At 33.9% G+C, this 20,387-nt stretch overlaps 1 protein-coding gene across 2 annotated transcripts in view; it reads left to right on the forward strand.

Annotated features, from left to right (window-relative positions):
• ZCCHC7 (zinc finger CCHC-type containing 7) overlaps positions 1-20,387 on the forward strand; it is a 214,561-nt gene that overhangs the window by 182,629 nt on the left and 11,545 nt on the right. For both annotated transcript variants that reach the window (XM_076008850.1, XM_012769108.3), the window contains exon 6: positions 801-836. In XM_076008850.1, the coding sequence (XP_075864965.1) occupies positions 801-836 (36 nt within the window). The remainder of the gene's footprint in view (positions 1-800; positions 837-20,387) is intronic.

The raw sequence follows: 20,387 nt of genomic DNA on the forward strand, positions 1-20,387 counted from the left end.
AGTGTCTCTGTAACAAGGTCATAATTTAGGCATAAGAAGATTTACATGTGTATTCATGAGAAAATATCTCCTAATCACTATTTGGTTTTTTTGTTGCTCCTATTGTGTGTATTTGCTTGCTTATTTGTTTTGTTCTAGTTCTAATATGTCCATCTATTACAAAATTACTGAGGTTTTATTGGGTTTTTAAAGTTATTTCTCTACAAATGTGGATATGGAAAGATTCAACATTTAAGGGAAAACACATGGACTTTAGTTTCTTGCATTTTTTTGTTCTTGTTGTCATTGTTATTCTCTTTTTTATAGTGTATTGAAATTTAGCAGCAAGTGATTAGGTAAAAGATGGCAACAGATATAAAAAATATATGACCACAGTGAGGATTTCTTGCAGCAGTCACTATTAAATTGTTTTCTCTCGTGCTACCACAGTTAAAAATGTTCTTTTAAAAGGTGTATTTCGGTGAGTCTTATTGATTTCAACCACTGCTGTTCATTTATCAGTTTAACCAAGTTATGGCTCTTTATCACATCTTAGTGCCCAAAACTTCTAACCTGAAAAGAAAAAAAGAGAGAGAAAACTTTGTTACTGGCTTTCTGACAATGGCAGGGAGTGTGTTAAACCAGTGTAAAATTCAATTAAACTGTCTAGCCAGGTTTTTGAAGCTGAAATGCAGACCCTTTCTGTTAAGCTTCTTATTTTCCTGTGACCGACACCGGTGGATGCTGGGTTATGCCAAAACCAACAGGCTGTAAAGTACCTTGTTTCATGCTCCCAGCTGATCAATATTTTTATTTTCCAGGCTTGCCCAGAAATCTGGAGGCAGTATCACCTAACGGTGAGTAGAAATACCTTTTTTATTTTCCCCAAGACCTAGCCTATTTACCCTTCTCTGAACTGCTGACCATAAAATATAGACAAGCATCTTCTGCTAGAAGATAATAAACATCTGAAGAGTTTTTGTACTGAGAAAGCAATAATATACTTTTTCTCTTTTCCCTTGCCCATGACCCTATCCTTTATGTTCCTATTCTTTAAAAGATTTTGATTGTTTTTTATTACTAATATCACTTAATGATTACATTGTGATATCTCTCAGTCTTCCTGGACTATATTCATTAAATTAAAGTGAAAAAATATGCTAGGAGCCATAAAAGAGGAATAATAATCCAATGTCTTTAAAATGTTGCATTATCCATAATCCATAAGCATACAGTCCACCATACCATTTTTCTGCCTTTATTGAAATATTTACACATATTTTTAATGAAGCTAGAAAAAACTGTGTGTCTTTCATATAGAACAGTTCAACTGTCATATCCTTATATAAGCCATTTGACTTATTCAAAATATATAAATACTACTTAAAAACATTGAAGTTATTCAATTCTCTGGTTTCCTTTTATTGTGATTTTAGGCTGTGTAGAAGTAGAAAACGTAGTTTTCTATAGAATCTAATTGGCTCAATATTATAAAGTTAGTTTGCTTCTACTATTCAGCTTAAATAATTTCAGTAATTCACTATAGCCCTAGTAGTCACTTTTTTAAAGGTATTAAATATGTTATGCTGAGGAAGAGACAATTATACTTTTAACTGTACAGTTATATAATATAATGTATTAATTAGTAGTTGTTAAAAGTTGTTCCTTAACGTATAGCATATTAAAAAGTTTTATTTATAGAAAGACAGGTAATAAAAATACAAAAGGCAAAGTTTTTGCAAAACATGTCTTTCTTCTTACTGCTCTACTCTTATAGAATAAGTAAACCAATAAATAGACTGAAACCATCAATCTATCTGTCACAGGCCCAAGGAGCCAGGAATAACATCAGGTGGTTTGTTTTCACATTTTGTTATTACCATTACTTATTTAAAGATTTTCAATACAAAGCTCTAATTCCTCAGCTATCCCTCAAATCCTAAACTCAGGTTTATTAAACTTGTGTTATACAAAAAAATATATGCATGCCTTTACCTGTTACACATATATATCACAGTTGTAACATCATGTGTGGTTATGTAGCACACTTGAATACATTAGGTTTGTGATAATGTAACAGTTTTTTTCTCCTAACATAATAAAGTGAAATCCTTACAGCCTCAACTTAATTAGAATCTAATTATGTATGTATTATACTTTTCAAGATCTCGGAGCCACTTTCTGTAACTGTATTAAAGCAGTATCCTAATAGATTTGAAATTGCATTTCTTATTATTATTAATTAATTAATTTATTTATTTATTTATTTATTTATTTTCCAGCTGACCAGACTTGACTAAACATTACATTTCTTTTAGCTTTTTCTCTAATTTAAAGAATTCCAATCTTGAAATCTTGGAGTGAAGGAAGTACGCTTCAAGCTGCTCTTTTGATTATTTGCACCTGTGTTCTTTTATATAACTATGGTTGGAGGGTAAAAATTGGTTTTAGTATAAAAGTAGAAATATTTTTAAGATATGTTTTATATTCTAGCTTTTCAGAAACATAAATCATAAACAGAATCATTAGGAAAAAATAAATGAAAAGTAAATGAATGTGATTTTTAGGGAATTAGAATATATTCTCTCTATAGGTATAACATTCAATTTGAAAACATCATTTATCCTAATCTGAAATCTTATTTGAGTTTTTAAAATAATATTAAAGTAACCATCAATTTATAACTACCAAGTTTAAATTGATAATGAGTTTACTATGCAAGTATAAATACAAAACTGTTTGTGTATGAACATGTATAAATACCAATCCACTTAAAATAGTTAAGTATTTAGTTTTTCAGTATATGGGCAATATCCAAATGTATGCAATTAAGCAATATGCAATCTTGAATAAAAACAAGATTCATGGTGACTTTAGTCATCTTCAGCTCTTTTACTAGGCGATGGACTGCCATCTATTGACTCATAGTAGCCCTCACACTTGAATGTGGCGTCAGTCGGCACAATGACCAAGCAATGAAGCCTAGGTTAGAATTGTTACTGTTTATCCACTTAAACCAGTCTGCTTAGAACTCTGGAAATTTCTACACTTAAGCATTGATTAATTGCTTTTTCTACCCAAAAATTGTCTATTACTTACCCAAAACAAACTGGGGCAGGGTAATTAATTATTATTTAGTTGGAAATGTTTACATTTGGGAGCATTTCAGTTGCTTTTATCTGCCTCCCAACCAGTAAAAGTAGAAGGTCATTTACAGAGCAATTTGAATTTGAACAACTGCAAATTAAAGTTTATCCAGGAATTACTTTCTTCTTAAAAAAAGAAAAACCTATGGGATAGACATATAAGAAAGATGATATAGTTGATTGATATAAATGGACTTGTAAAATGTTCCAAATGAAAAATTCCTTAAAACACATTAGGAGGTAAGAAAAAATTTATGAAAGTGTTCACTATTTTCAGTAATTTCATGAGAGATAAAATGAAGTGCCTTTAATAATTTGTATGTGAACAGAATACCTTTTTAAGCAAACTTGACTAGACTTAACTATATTAATAAAAACTAAGACCATCATTCTAAATGGCATATGCTAATATTAATAAAACTTTAAAATACTACACAGATATATTATAACAAGTATATGGCTATGCCATCTTTCTTTCTATATTTTAATGAATATAAAATTATGTCATAGAATTTAATGGTTTTGAATTATTAGAAACCCACATGAAAAAAATGAAAATTATATTATTTCATTTAGCAACTATATAATTTTCTCATAGTTAATATTTGTACATCCTTCCAGAAATGTTTAGAAACTTTTTTAGATCTTTAATGATATAGCACTATTCTTATATTTTAGTTTATACTATATTATCAGATTTTGATAAAGCCAGACTTTTGGTATTATTTTTCATCTCAACTCGTTCTAGATAAAATTTTCCCTCTTTAGCCAAAAAGGCAGGTCCCTTCCCCCATTCCTTGTCATTTCTAGTCTCATTTATATTAAAAATCCTAGGCCAATATGGCCACCAGCAGAGTTTTACAATTAACAGAATTTTTAACTAGTAGAGGCTGTAATTTGACATGCTTTGGACATTTTGTTAATCTTGTTTATAATCTACTTACTTAAAAAAGTAACCAGAAATTTGCTATTTGGGGGCTGTATCTGTTAAAAACCAAAAAGGACAGTGCATTTTTTATGTTTAATTTTGCACGTGGATTTCTTTGTGTGCATTGTTAAAATGTATTGCAACCCTACAGCCTTTTATTTTAACTAAAGATTTTAGCAGGAATCAAATATAACAGTTTTGGAAGAATTAAGCTGTAAATGTTTCTTTATATGTAATGTTTGGTATGCCTAGAATTCAAACTCCAAAAAATAAAATTTGTTGTCAGGGAAATGGGGAAGAGTATAGATATGAGTTTTCTTGCCTTCCTTTCTGGCCTTGGAGATGCTGATGGCCAGAGTTTGCTAGAAATCAACAGTAGACTTACCTGAATCAGTTGAATGACAGAATATATCTGATGGAACGTAATTAACAATATTCCATTTCATTTGCCACTAAGTTTTCTCTTCTTACTTGGAAACATCAATTTAGAAATATATTTTCTGTGTTTTCTCAGTATGGAAATGGGAGTTTTACACTAAATGAGAACGTCACTATCTAAAGCATTCTATGCCATACTACCAAGTGCCAACAGATTTGAATTTAACTTTAGAACTATGTTTTACAGTCTAGAAGGAAGGGATAAGAAAGTGGTAGATGGGTTTTAGTTCTGGGGGTAGAGGTATATGAACATCTTTATCCTGGGATTGTGATACCAGATAGGTTGGATTATTTTCTAACTGCCTAATTCCAAAATGTTTTTCTTGTAAAATGTCTTGAAATGAGAAAAGAGTTTCAGGAAATCAGCATCTAGCCAGAATATTTTCTTCTAATGGAGGAAGAAAATACCTCTCTTTGTTGGATATATTTTGGGAATCCTAAGTATCTTTCTGAGACCTCCTTGGCTACATACGCAGAAGTGCAAAACCCACAAGAACCCTGTCCACAGAGTAGATATCATGTAATAGGTCTTTCCGTTTTCCTATGTGCACGCATGTATGTGAGTGTGCATAAGAAAATAGAACTGACTATATATTATCTTTTAAAATGCTAAATAATTCCAAAATAGAGTGAGGCCTGGTTCTATGTTTTGGAGTTATTTAAAAACATTTTTCTTTGTACCATTTTTTAAGGCCTGGCATAAAAGTTATTATAAACTAACACTTAATAAGTTGATTTTGGAAAATCTTATTTTGGTAGTTCAATTAATTTTGTCTACTTCTTCAAGACCCAGGAATACTCTTGTATAAATCATAGTTTTTTGCTCTGTATATCTGGTATTGCTATTTCAATATCTTGATTGACCAAGTGTTGCTATTGAGACATTACATCTCTGTTGTCAAATTTTCAGATATTTGGTTTTCATTAAAAATGCCCTTTATACAAAACACTACTGAGGTTAATGTAATTGTGCTCTGATACTTCAGAGGGCATATGATTCTTTTACAGTGCTTCAGGTCTATATTTCCATTATAGTACTATAGAATAAATCAGACTGCTTTATCTTCAAGTTAGTTGGTATCTGAATAACAAGAATTTTTGGAATAGGCACTGATGACTTGTAATACTCCATCTATAACAGAGATAGAAAATACATTTGAAAAGATTTACCAAATGGAAAATTTATGTGACTAGTTTTATATTTATTTAAATACTTACCTTGTTCTTAAAGAATTTAGTGTTAAAATTATACTAGTAATTTTTACTTTGATCTTACCATGTTTTGAATATAGTATAAAAGATAATTACTACATTTGCAGAGTAGGTCAACTGATTTTTTTTTTAATCTTTATTTCACTGGCATGTTGGACTGCATTTTGCCAGAACTTATCATTGGAAGCAATTGGAAAATGCAATTTGAAAGCAAATGAAACCTGGAATTATCAATCTCAATAAATGAGATTCATTTAAAAATAAATACAATTTGCCAAATCATCAAAAAGCAATTTTCTAAAGCTCCTGTAAAGGAAAGGGAGAAAAAGTGAGTGTTGTAAATTATAAATGCATATGTTATTTTTCCTCTCATAGTGTTTCCTTAAACATCTAGAATGTCTAAATATTTATTTTTTGAATGAGGCAGAATAAAATGATTTGAAATTGGATATAATTTATATCTATTGGAATACATAGAAAACCCTTAATATTTCCTTGTTTTCAAAGAAACGGGGTATTCACCCCCTCAGAGGGAATTATCAACTTACTTTATTTTCATTATTTTAATGCAAATATTAATTTGGTTTACATGGAAAATAAATATGGCATATTTTGTGTCATTTTTTTTGCATTCATATATTAAATACTGTCAGGTGCTTTATGACAATAATACTAATGTAGATGTAAGTATTTCAGATAATGATACAATGAAAAATATGCAGCATTCACACAATTTAGAAAAGATTTGTTATAAATATTTTGGCATAGAAGCAGCTGTGCTTTTGCCATCTTCTAAATATCTTTAATGACCTAATCACTAGTCTTCATTTTTTTAGATAGTACATGTTGCTCAATAATAAATTGAGTCTAAAGTTCTATAAACAATAACTTACTTTCTTCCTTTGACAGAAAAAGTACCTGTGTTTCTTTCTTTTCCTTAAAAACACATACATTATTCACATACTCTCAAAACTACTTTTTACTTTTAACTGTGCACTTTGAAAGAATGACCCTATTATAACAAAAATAAATATAAACAGGTAGATTTAAATTTTCCAGAATTCATATAGTTAACCATTAAAGTATCTAACTATAATAAATCATAGTTTAAAATCTGTAATATTGTGTAATGTCAGGTTGCCTACACATAAAGAGCTTAAAAGTATTATGTAGAAAAACTTTAGCATATTCAAGCAATTATTTCTCATATATGTACTTTCAACAGGTGATTTATGCCATTTCTTAAGTATATTCCAGGTGATTGAGCTTGTCATACTCTTTTCTGGATGTTTCAGTGCAGCAATAAATGTGGAGAAAATATACTAGGCCAATGATATTTGTACTAAACATTCATTTTAGTAGTCATACATGTGATTGACTTGGTGGATTACAGTAATTCCTAACAGGTCTCAAGTATTTAGGAATCATTTAGTTACTTATAGCCACGATCAACCATAACCTTTAAACATTTGGGTCAATCATTTGAATAATCTGTAGAAAAGACTCTTCAAAGGACTCCTCGACTTGTTAACACGAACAGTCTCTTTGAACTAGTGTTAAATTTTTTGCTATGGTCTAAAACTCAATGATAAACTTAAGTTGAAATAGATTGAAGGTTTTAAAAGCACAATCTCTTCGATAACTAAAAGTTAATGAATCATTGTTAAAAATCAGTCAGATTTTAGATGTAAAATTTGTTGGTCATTTGATCCCTTCATATCAGGAAGTCATGGGAGTTATGTGTGGTTTTGTACATTTATAAGTATTTTCTTGCAGCTCTTTTGAGGTTGATGCAATGGTCTTCCAAGACCAACAGCTCTGGTTTTTAAGAAATATCAAAAGTATTATATGAAGAAAAATTCTACATCGTTTTAGAGCATCTAACCAAAAAAAATTTTTTTAATATCTTTGGGATTAGACTGTCACCTTAACTGGTGGTATATGAGTTCACATTTCAAGACAAGAATTATTTAAAATAAATGTTCAGAAATCTTTATTAGCTTTTTAAAAAGAATTCACATGTGCGGATCAGTTGGTAATAAGCTACCAGGTAAATTTCATTCCTTTCAAAAATCACATAGAAATGAATCGATTGGGTACATTATAAATAAGTTCATCTTTATAATTTTGCAGTATTTCCTTTTTACATAAATATGTTCCTTTACATTTATTTGTGGATCACTCCAGATTTCAGTTAGGAGAAGTAAGTTTTTGATTGTGTCTTGACTTTGTTTATATGATAAAATCTCAATTTTGTTTTTCTTTGATCTCTCACATTTCTTTTCTTTATATTTATACCACATTTGTCTTTGTTTTATTGAAGTCCTTGGAAAAATATGCTTTAAAATTTGGCCAGAAGGGAAGACATGTTTCTGAGGAAATTACTAGGGAGCATTTTTTAGCATGATATAGGGAAAAGAATGCTGGCTTTGTGACATAGTAGCTATGTCAGTGTAGTTAAAATATTTAACTTCTGAGATCCTCAGTTTCTTTTTCTGGAAAATGAGGATAATGCCTTATAGGATTTTTGAAAGTATGCAATGACATGATAAATATAAAATACTTCACACAATACCTGGCATATAGGGCATATTAAACACAGTGCACACTCTGCAGACCCATAGGCATCTCACATTTGTAGAGATGGCCCCTGGACTGATATCCCAAACTCAGATTATTATAATTTCTTTTACCAAAAATGAGATTCATAATGACCTTTTTATTCTCTGTCTCATAACAATGTTTCCTTCTAATATTTATTGAAATTAAAGTACTTATAAGCAGTATCTTTTTTTAACAAAATTATTTGTTACTTCTCATTTTCTATTTATACTTGTCTTATTCTTTTCCAAAAATATAGATGAGTAACTTTTAATTAAGTATAGCAAATTTAAATTATATTCTTAATTTTATTTCCCTTAAAATAATTATAAAGACATTTAAGAGTAGGTCACAAAAATATTTAGGCTACTTTCTGTGCTAATGAAAATGATACATATAAAATGTGTCATGTAAAGATATGATTATATCACTTTGAAAGTATATATTAAATTCTTAAGTGGTAACTTCAGTGTCATCTGAATATAGTTATCTTAACATAAGCAAATGAAGTTATATCAATATTTGCTTCCTATACAAATAATGAGAATAATATGATACTGAATAATTTACACACACACCTCAATTATAATACTTTCTGCTAGGGGTGGGGGGCTTATGTTAATCAGATAAGGAATGACACAAAATAGCATATCAGTTTTTTGAACTTCAGGTAAAACTACTTCATGCCTTCAAATGACTGATGCCAAAAACCAGTCTGATTTCATAGCAAAATGTAGTGGTATAAGAGCTTGGTCAGCTCCACAGGCTCCAGCTGTATTGTTGCATAGGTTCAGCGAAAAAGGCAACTCAAACTTAAGCACTTTCCAGTGTATGTGATTTGTATTCTTTCAAAGAGCATTCCTAGTCCATGTTTGTTTCTTGTTTTAAGACAAACGGGCTGAGATGGGACTTACTGTAAAAGCAGAAGAGCATTACTTTCTCCCTTTAAATAGATGCTTGCATTGTGGAATTCCCTGCCTTTTTGACTAATGTTTAAGACTATTACATTAGAATAAGCAGAGTTAAGATGGGGGTGATGAGTGTTGTAAGTCATGTAGAGTTATGGTGAAAATGAAAATCTTGGGGTTTATTAGGATCCTCAGTGTATTAGCCAATAAATATAAGGTTATGGTTCTATTCTATAATTTGTCGTTGATGTTCATGTACAGCTGTATAGAAGCAGAGTTGAATATCTTCATATGGTTAGAAATTATATATTTGTGGGGTTTCTATGTTTTATAGTCTACCCCAATAAACATTCAGATAAAATATCCATGGATTCACAAATTTATGTGTTCTTTTCTGTCCCTTCCCTGTACATCCTGTCTCCACACTCTCCTCATCCCTCCACCCTGTATCAAAGCTTGTGGTCCTTCTCCATCCATGTACTAAATGGTTTCTTTGTAAACCAGGCCATTTGTCCATCATTGTTTGGGGTCCAAACAGTGGTAAGATACCCTGTCACCGATCCCGAGTGCTATGAATGGCAGCTCCTCTCCGGACAATTGGCGGAGGGGCCAAGAAATATTCCTGAGAGGATTATTTAACCTTTCAATTTAGAGGGCACAAAGCCTGGCTGATTAATGAACTTTCTGATGGGTGCCGATAAGCGGATCTATTTCTTTATTTCCCCTAAAAGTGATTCCTTCTCCTGTCCATATTACTATAATCTTAAACATAAAATGTGGCAAATAGATTAAAAAACAGCACTAAAGAGTTTATCGGGCTGGCAAACTGAAGGAGCTAAATTAAAATTGGTAATGACAGCAGTGGCTCAGCCTCATATATGGTTTTTAAATGCACTGTGTATTTTGAAGAGACTTATTCTCCAGCTCGCCTGGTAATGACTGCTTTTGGTGCACAGTCTGGGGCTGGCTTCGGTTATCCCCACCCCCAACCCCCCCAAAAATGAGTTGTGTTATCTGGATGGCTGCAGACACATACGCATCCCCCTTTCTCACTGCATGGGCAGACAAGGTCGATAGCATTACAAGGTATTTGTGGCAGTGCTTGTTTCAGTTTTCAGAGCTGCCAGTTTCCAGGCGGATTTGAATTACAAAAGAAGAAGCTGGCATGAAAATTGAAAGGTTTTATCGGCTGGTCTGAAGCCTCATAGCACATTGCTTATTTATGCAGTCCATTTGCACCAGGAAATATAAAAAGGAAATACATTTTTAAAATAAGGCCATAAAGACCCAGATATGTTTAAGATGGCAAATAAAATATAGATACCTATAATATCTTTCCAGGAAACGATTTTCACTTAATGTTGCACATTACTTCAGAAGAGCATTTATGTTGCTGTCATAAATTTGTGCGTTTGTGTCACTATGTAGGTAGTCTCTGGGGATTAAGGAGGAAGCCTTTGCTAACTTACTTTAAAATTAAAATAGACGGAGGGATAGCTCTGCAGTTTGAGAGCTACATTAGAAATATTTAAATAGGGTGGTAAATTAAACTTAAAACTAACATTTTTGCATTCCATGTAAAATTAGCTATGGCCCAGTGAATAAATGCTACTACCTTTAGAGAAAATTGGGATGCTTTTTAAGCCGTGAAGATTTGGAGCATTCAGGAAGTGATTTAACTCTGATCCTTACTGTCTTGCATATGTTCATTGTTCTCTGCCTACTGAGGTTTTCTTTTTCATTGTTGTAGGGGTTTGGGGGGGAAGGGGAAGTGTCTCATTTACAAAAAGAAAGGTCATAAATTAATAAGCTTAATAGCTCCTTTTTATAAAACTTGTGCTTCTTTTATTTTAGTCTTCAAGTATATTGTCTTTTTGATTTTGTTTAGTGGTTAAATGTTGTAAATATATAACCCTTTCACTATTGGAAGCTATACCAGCAATTTCTATGTATTCTTATTACTTTAATGTAGTTCTAATTTATTGAAAAAGATACAATTATCCAATCTCTTACATTCTGGGTTACATAAAATGAAGATATAAGTATACAAACATGCAGTAGTACAAGGCCTTGAATAATTAATGGTTTTACCACCAGTTATTTGCAACCTTTCAACCATTGGTTTATAAAACTTAAGTGTATCCAAAAGAGAAGTAGGGAGGAGGTTACATATATATAGGAAATAGCAAATCAATAAAGCAACACACTTGATTCTGCTGCAATTCAAATGAATACTGTTTAAGAATCATTTTCCAATAAAGCAAATTATTCTCAGGGTAAACCATGAAAGATACAGTTTTTTACAATTTTCACCAGAGTCTACCTTTCTTATGTTTTCATGACCTGGACTAATTACTTCATGTAGCTTTTATAAAAAGAGAGAGAGAAAATATCAAAAGCATACACATCTGCTGCATGCTAATGATGTGCTGTACATTTTTTCATGAATTTTCATAAGGATTTTTTTCTACGTAGCATGTGTGGCTTAATGATGTAATCACCCGATAGACTAGAAAATGCTCCAAAGGAGACGTTACGGTCTGTTGTGTACATAATACATGTTTCAAAAATCTGCCTAATTATGGAATTACCTGATGGATTGGGAGTGTGTTGGCTATATGACTTAGTATTTTTACACATGAAAAATATTGTGTGTATATTATTATATATTGTATTTTTAATGCCATTTTTAAGATGTGGGAAAAATTAGTACCAGTGTCCACTGGGATACCAGTAATTTTTGGTTTTTATGGTTTTTTTGTACTAAGAAAAAATAAAAGCTTAAACAACTTCCTAGAGGAACCATTTGGCTCAATTCTGAAATATTTCAAGTGGAGAAAATTCCTCCTACTATTCCTCAAAGAGAAGTAATACTATGAATATTTTTCAGAACGATGAACAAATGGAAGACTTTGTCCAAAACTGTAGCTGGAATAGGCCTGGAGTTCAGGTCCCAGGTGTGAGGATCCACCTCAAAAAAACACCTTAGAGGGAGGAGAGACCTTTTCGTAATACAAAACCATCATTTTTGCCTTCTCAGACTCAGCTTTGGTTCAATTTTCTATAAAACAGTTTGCCCAACTTTTAAATTTCTTCCTTTGATTTCTTCAGGCCCTAGATAAATCTCCCCTTGGATATATACTGATTACAGTTTTGTGGGCATTTATGTTTTAAACAATGCCAAAGGAAAGGGAGAGCATCCATTTTTCTTTCCCTGCCTACTCCTTATAAAACTAAATAAAACATTTAGAAAACTGTGCGTGAGCTCCAGAATACCCAGTAAAAGGCAGTATCTTTAAACAGGGAAAAAGTATATTTTATATTTAAACGTTGTTCTGATTATACGTCAGATTGATGCCAGTTGGTCACCTCAACTAATAGACTCTGAATATGACAGCAAGCTTTTGGTTTGGGATAACATTTTCTTGAGAAATACTATTTGATTACTTGGGTTAGATTTTTTAAATACATGAATAAAGAATTGTGCTATTAGTGAGTATTAAAAGAATAAATTGATTTGAAAATATTTGGAAAGGATGCTTATCTCAAAATGAAAATCATATCAAGGAAGTATGTTTACATGACTTGTTTAGAAAGATTGGAACTAAGCTTTACTTTTCTCGGTGTTACATTTGGCTGTGAATATACTTACCTCAAGTATTAAATATATTTGCTTTTTCATATATATTCATGTTATAAATTGGATTAATAAAAATATATAGTCTAGTCTTTAAGCATATGTGTGATTATAAAAATAAATTCACTCTGCATTCACAAGAGTAGAAAATTCCCTTTAATTAGTAAAATTGATTACATATCCTGTATAGTAACGAGCTTCAGCTAGGTACAAGCCCTCATTGGATCAAAGTCGGTTTAGATAAGGGCAGCTCAAGGTCACAGAGGGAGATGCCCAGCAGGTTCATCTGCATAAAAAATTACTGTTAGAAATAGGACACTGAGGCAGCTCTAGCATTTTGATCTCTTGGCCTTTGTCATGGAGATTCCTAGTAGTGAAGGGAGTAAGACCAGTGTCCCAGATAATGATTAACTGTTTTAATGGCATTCATTCATTCATTCCACACTAACTACTCATGCAGAAAAAAGGGTTATGTAAAATGACATTAGAAGAAAATCATTTGTAATCGTTGCATCGGGCTGCACTTTGAGGAGACATTAGGAGTAAATCCGTGGCGTGGTAGGCTTATGCTTTATCTTCTGATATTTACTGAGTTTACTGGTGCATGAAAAGCTTTCAGCAAGAATAGCAGATGGGATGGACCTTTCATAGGTAATGCTATCTACCAGGTTATTACTTCTATATATTGATAGTAAAGTAATCTCTAAGATATCACCCTACAAATATAGATTATTTAAATGTCTGTAACCAAACAAAAAAAAAAAGACCTGCTTTTATAAGTAGTTCATTTGGTATCCATTGGGCCAAAGTTTTTAGATAAATTTTTTGACTTAAAAAAAGTTCTTAAAAACTACATTCATTCCCTTGCATTTAACTTTTTGTCAACAGTATAGGCACATATGACAGAACCCTGAACTTAAGAGCTAATCAGTTGACACATTCTGCTTTAAATTTGACCTTTACTGTTAATTAAAAATAAAGACATGCTCCAAGGCAGAAGTATTGAGTCACAAATTTATAATTCTAACACTTTAAATAGCTTAAAGATTTTTGTTAGATCATAGTATGAAAACTTGTCCACTGGAAACCATTATTGAGTTTGCAGTGCTGTATTCTAATACAGAAGTGTTCTCTAATTAGGTAAGATCTAGGCTGATTTCATTCCTATTAAGTCCTAGTACATGATAGTTTATTAAAATGAGAGTATGTAGATAGCGTTTGTCATGTCATTTACTAATTAATTATTGTGAAACATTTAGAATTTCATAGCACAATATAAATACTGTTGCAATTTTTATTAGTAATAATGGAAGTTTTTAAACAGTGACATTATTCAGATGAATGAACATCCAAATGTTTATACTTCATCCAGGGGCATAAGTGAACAGTAGGGATAAATTCCAGATTACTTTCAAAATAAAATAAGAAGTGTCAATGTGAAACATGCTTTCATAATCTTGATTAAGAAGGATCACTTTATCCCTGGTACCATAAGCCTGAGTTCTTATTCTCTTTATTAATTCCTTCCTGCTTGTGCCAAATTACATACCATACTCTCAACATGAAGTAAGGAAGACACTAAGAAAGCTGTATTATTAATTTATTCAAGCTTTTTTTTTTTTTTTTTTTTTTTTTGAGACAGAGTCTCACTTTGTTACCCAGGCTAGAGTGAGTGCCATGGCGTCAGCCTAGCTCACAGCAACCTCAAACTCCTGGGCTCAAGCGATTCTGCTGCCTCAGCCTCCCGAGTAGCTGGTACTACAGGCATGCGCCACCATGCCCAGCTAATTTTTTCTATATATATTAGTTGGCCAATTAATTTCTTTCTGTTTATAGTAGAGACGGGGTCTCGCTCTTGCTCAGGCTGGTTTCGAACTCCTGACCTTGAGCAATCCGCCCGCCTCAGCCTCCCAGAGAGCTAGGATTACAGGCTTGAGCCACCGCGCCCGGCCTATTCAAGCTTTTTAATATTATCAAAACATGATTTTATTGGTTCTCCCTTAGTGACATAAAAAGTTAATAATTTCCTGAAGTATCCAAATTATTATTAAAAATAGCCAAAATGTATTGGAAGCTTACTATGGCCCATGTGTTTTACGTGTACATTACTTCATTAATATTTACCGAACTCCTACTATATGCCTAGCCCTGTTCTGGGAGCTAGGGCGCAGCAGTGAACAAAAACAGACAAAAATTTCTTTGCTTACAAAATTTATTTTCTACTTACCCAAGGGGTAGGGTTGGGGATAGTTAGATAGATAAGTAAAATATTTCATATGTCAGATATTATAAGTGCTATGGAGGTTTTTGTTATAGAGAGTACCAGTTGGATGGAGCCAGCCATCGTAAATAGGGTGATGATGAAGGCCTTAGTAAAAAGGTGGCATTTGAGCCAAGGATTGAAGAAGGTAAAGGAGTGTACCATGTTATATCTGGGAGAAGAGTGGTCCAGTCAGATGGGTGCAAAGTTCTGGAAGTTTGTCTGGGTTATTCAGAGAACAGTGAAAAGGCTGGTATGACAGATTTACTATGAGAGAAAGTTGTAGGGGATGAGGTCCAAGAGGGTGGGGGGAGGCAAATTGTAAGCCATTGTAAGGTTTTTGGCTTTTACTCTGAGTGAGATGGGAAGCTGTTAGAGGGTTTTGAGCTGAGGAGTGATATATTCTGGTTTACATGGTAAAAGGATCACCCTGTGTTGAGAACAGGCTGCAGAGGGCGGGGATAGAAGCAAAGAAATTACAGGATTCCTGGTAATCATCCAAATGTGAGGCAAGTCAGACCAGGACACAAGTGATACACTGGAAAGAAGTAGATGTATTTTGCAGAGTCAACAAGCTGTGCTAATGGGTTGGATATGAGATATGTGTGAGAGACAAGTCCAGGTTGTTTATTTTTGGCCTAACAACTGGAAGGATGGAGTTGCTGATAATGAGATGAGAAAAATAGCAGGAAGAGCATACGGGGATGGGCAGGATTTGATTTTAACATACTAAATTTTAGTTGCCTGTTGGACATTCTAGTAGAGATACATGAGTCTCAGTTGAGATCATGGCTGAAGGATAAAAATTCTAGAGTGGCCAAGGTAAAGGTTAATGTAAAGTTACGAGATTAGATGATAGTTGTTTAGATGGGGTTAAATGAATAGAAAAGCAGTCTAAGGACTGAGCGCTGGGGCACTGTAGTGTAAGAAGACAGAGAGATGAATAGGAACCCGCAAAGGGAACTACAGAAGAAACAGCCTTTGAGATAGAAGAAAATCAGAATTTTGTTGTCTGGGAAGCTAAGTGAAGAAAGTATTTCGAGGAGGAAGTGGTCACCTGCTCAAATTCTGATAGGTTACGTAAGATGAATGTGTTTTGTGTATACCACACAGCATACACAGATATGTGATTCATTCTTTCAGACTCTTTCCTAAGAATGTCTCAGAAAAAATTATGCGATTGCAGTTCTTTAATAGAAAAATATGTCTCATGCACACTTACCTCCATTTTATAGGCCCTGGCCTCCTAGTGCTTTCATCTCAAGATCTTCACCATATTTATTCTTTCATCTATTTTAGAATTCTCATTATCTCTGTATTCCTCATAGTATCTTACCATCTGTACACAGTAGGAACTCAATAACCTTTTTGAATGAATAATTCCTACTAAGGGATAAATACATTAAAACTACCTGGTATTTCCTCAGACTTAGGCAGTAAGATAACTAAATTCAGAGAAATTCCATAAAACTTTTGCTTCATGTCCTCAGTCAGTAGCAGAGATTTTCAGTGTTTATATCTACTTGACACACATTTATTGGCTGAAGTCTTTAACATCTGCTCGTTCATCACTTATCTATTTATTTATTGAGTGCTTCTTATGTTATAGGTCAGGGGTCAGCAAACTTTTTCTGTAAAGAACCAGATAGAAAATTTTTTTTTTTTTTTTTGAGACAGTCTCTCACTTTGTTGCCCCGGCTAGAGTGCCGTGGTATCAGCCTAGCTCACAGCAACCTCCAACTCCTGGGCTCAAGCGATCCTCCTACCTCAGCCTCCCAAGTAACTGGGACTACAGGCGTGCGCCACCATGCCCGGCTAACTTTTTCTATATATTTTTAGTTGGCCAATTAATTTCTTTCTATTTATAGTAGAGATGAGGTCTCACTCTTGCTCAGGCTGGTTTCAAACTCCTGACCTTGAGCCATCTGCCCGCCTTGGTCTCCCAGAGTGCTAGAATTACAGGCGTGAGCCACTGTGCCCAGCCAGAAATATTTTAGCTTGGCAGGTTATATGATTTCTTTTATAACTCTGTCCTTGTAGCATGAAATCAATCATAGATAATCTGTAAACTAATGTGTGCGCATGTGTTCCAATAAACCTTTATTTACAGACACTGAAATTTGAATTGTAGATAATTTTCACATATTGCAAAATATTTTTTATCATTATTATTTAACTCTTTAAAAATGTAAAAACCATTTTTACTTTGTGGGCCATACAAAAACAGGCAATAGGGCAGATTTGGCCTATTGGCCATGGTTTTACAACCCCTATTATAGGTTCTTGACATAGGGATGTGAAGTAGACTGAATAAAGATCCCTGCCCTCATGCAGCTTACATGCTAGCAATGAGGCACCAGATAATAAACATAATGACCAATTTAATACACTAAAGGTGATAGGTGCTATTAAAAAAAATAGGAAATAAAGGAGAGAAAAAGAGATATACTCTGAGAGGAGGTGATGGGAATGAACCTCTGGAGAGCTGTTTAGTAGTGTGACTTTCTTGGTGTTCTGTACTGCTAAGGAGAAGCCACAAGTGCCATGGGGTACAAGTGGACATTCTTATGGGGAAGTCTCTACTTGTATCCCTATCATTCAAGTCAAGGGACTGCATATCCTTATTAATTTGGTTCTTATGAGCCCTCCTCATCATTATTTCCTAGTTCATCTTTTCCTTTTCCATAGGATTCGGGCCAATAAAATCTCTTATTCCAGTGAAAGAAACATAGCATATTTTTATTCTTATTAATAAAGCTAGAAATCTTGCCTCAAAGATAAACTATGTCTTATATTTGCACAAACAAAAATATATGAAAATAAATAACTTCTTCAGAGAACATTTATTATTTTGGGAGTGGATTATATTTTTGTCACCAGTTACAGTTCCTGCTAACAGTCACCAACTAATTATTAAGCACGTAGTATTAGCTTCAAACCCTTCATTGACTTCCCATGACACATTAAATAAATCCAGTGTCCTTCACTCTGATTTATAAAGCCCTGAGTGATCTGATCCCTCCCCATCCTATAGAACATCATCTTCCTTCACCAACTACACTTCCAGGTTTACAGATGTTTTTTCAAATTCTCAAATATGGTAAACTTGTTCCTGCTTCAGAGCTTTGCGCTACCTGTTCCCTATGCCTTATGCCAACAATCGTATTTCTCTACATATAACCTGGTTTTCCTTGTCATAAGAAAGGACTGGCCAGGCACGGTGGCTCACACCTGTAATCCTAGCACTCTGGGAGGCCAAGGCGGGAGGATTGCTCAAGGTCAGGAGTTCAAAACCAGCCTGAGCAAGAGCAAGACCCCTTCTCTACTATAAATAGAAAGAAATTAATTGACCAACTAATATATATAGAAAAAATTAGCCGGGCATGGTGGCTCATGCCTGTAGTCCCAGCTACGCAGGAGGCTGAGGCAGGAGGATTGCTTGAGCCCAGGAGTTTAAGGTTGCTGTGAGCTAGGCTGATGCCATGGCACTCACTCTAGCCTGGGCAACAAAGTGAAAGGACCACTGGGTGCGGTGGCTCACGCCGATAATCCTAGCACTCTGGGAGGCTGAGGTGGGATGATCACTTGAGGTCAGGAGTTCAGGACCAGCCTGAGCAAGAGCAAGACCCTGCCTCTACTAAGAATAAAAAAAGTAAGCTAGGTATGGTGGCCTGCCCTGTAGTCCCAGCTACTTGGGAGGCTGAGGCAGGAGGATTGCCTGAGCCCAGGACTTTGGGATTGCTGTGAGCTAGGCTAATCCAGGGTACTCTAGCTCAGGCACCAGAGTGAGACTTTGTCTAAAAAGAAAAAGAATGGACCATCCCCATTGTCAGTTTCCCCAACAACTCAATCTAAGCTACCACCAGTGACTCTCATTCACATAACTCGTTTTTATCACTATCTAATATTTTATGTGTGTTTTATTGGTTCTATTTGTTTATCTTCCTCCATTAGAGATGTGAGCAGTGATTTTTGTCTTGCTCACTTCTCAGTCACCTGGCCTTAGAATAGTGTCTGGCGTATATTAGACACTCAATAATTAGTTTTTGAACAAATTACTAAAAGAATGCACACGTAAATTCATGCCACATGCCCAACACTCTGATAAACATCAGTAATGGAGGCTTCCTTGGACTCGTATTCTGCTCTACTTGTCCCCTTCCTTACTTCCATACACAGCATAGTTTCTTGGAGAAGTCATCGATGTTCTATTATTTAGCATCTTTCTACTTACAGTAAACTTGTTACAATCTGGCCTGTGATTCTGCCCCTCAACAGAAACTGCTCACAAGTTTCCATGTGCCAACAGCTTCCTGATTGCTAAGTTTAGTGAATTTCATGGTTTTCATCTTATGTAATCCATTAGTGGCTTTTAACAATTTCTTCCTTCAAACATCATCTGTTCTACCTTCACATCCGTGACATGATCTCTTTTGATTTTATTTCTTTCCCTTAAACCACATATGCTTGTGGCTGTAATTTTATGTCACATCAAATAATATAGCTATCTTTGCAGGTGGAAAAATATTTCTACTTAATAATTTCATGTCTTCCCAGTGCTCTACTACCTGAAGAAATTTGTGAACCACTGCAATGAATGATACATGGCTTATGTGCATATTTGTTAAAACTCTGTTTAATGATTTTTAAGCTCATCTTAATTTACAGACCACATTTATAATTGGAGAATATAAGACATTGCTAGTTGCATTTTTTTATTATGTCCCAATTGATAATAGCTGATGTTGTAAACTCCATTTTGTGATTGTTTTCAGTTGAAAAGATTGTTCCAGGTTATTGTTCTCTTCCAATTTTCCGTTTTAGGGAATAGGAGCTGAAAGTAAAGTTGTTTGAAGAAGAGTTTCTAACGTATTTATTATTTTCCTGTGTCAAGGAACTATGACCTTCACATACCACCTGTTTGCAACATTAAACAACAAAATTAGCTGGCAGACTAGCAGTACTTGTTAAAGGGTCCCGGTAAAGAACATAAGAAATAAACTGATCCAAGTTTATGCCCATCCTTACCTCTTTTCTTCCAGTCTCCAAAAAGGATGGGAGGTACAGCGATTAGGTTTTTCTCCTCCTGTTTAAAGCTCCTGCCTCCTCAGGAGTCCTGCTCTACCCATTGTCTCCTTTCTCTCTGTTTTCAACTTCTCTATCTCTACCAGCTTTCTCACATGCTCACATCTTTCCTATTGTAAAAACAGACTCCAACAAATCCCCCTCCTAGGTACTGCCTCATCTTAACATTTTTTATTGTAAAATGTAATATACA

Source organism: Microcebus murinus, chromosome 12 (genome assembly GCF_040939455.1).
Source record: "Microcebus murinus isolate Inina chromosome 12, M.murinus_Inina_mat1.0, whole genome shotgun sequence".
Lineage (NCBI taxonomy): Eukaryota > Metazoa > Chordata > Mammalia > Primates > Cheirogaleidae > Microcebus > Microcebus murinus.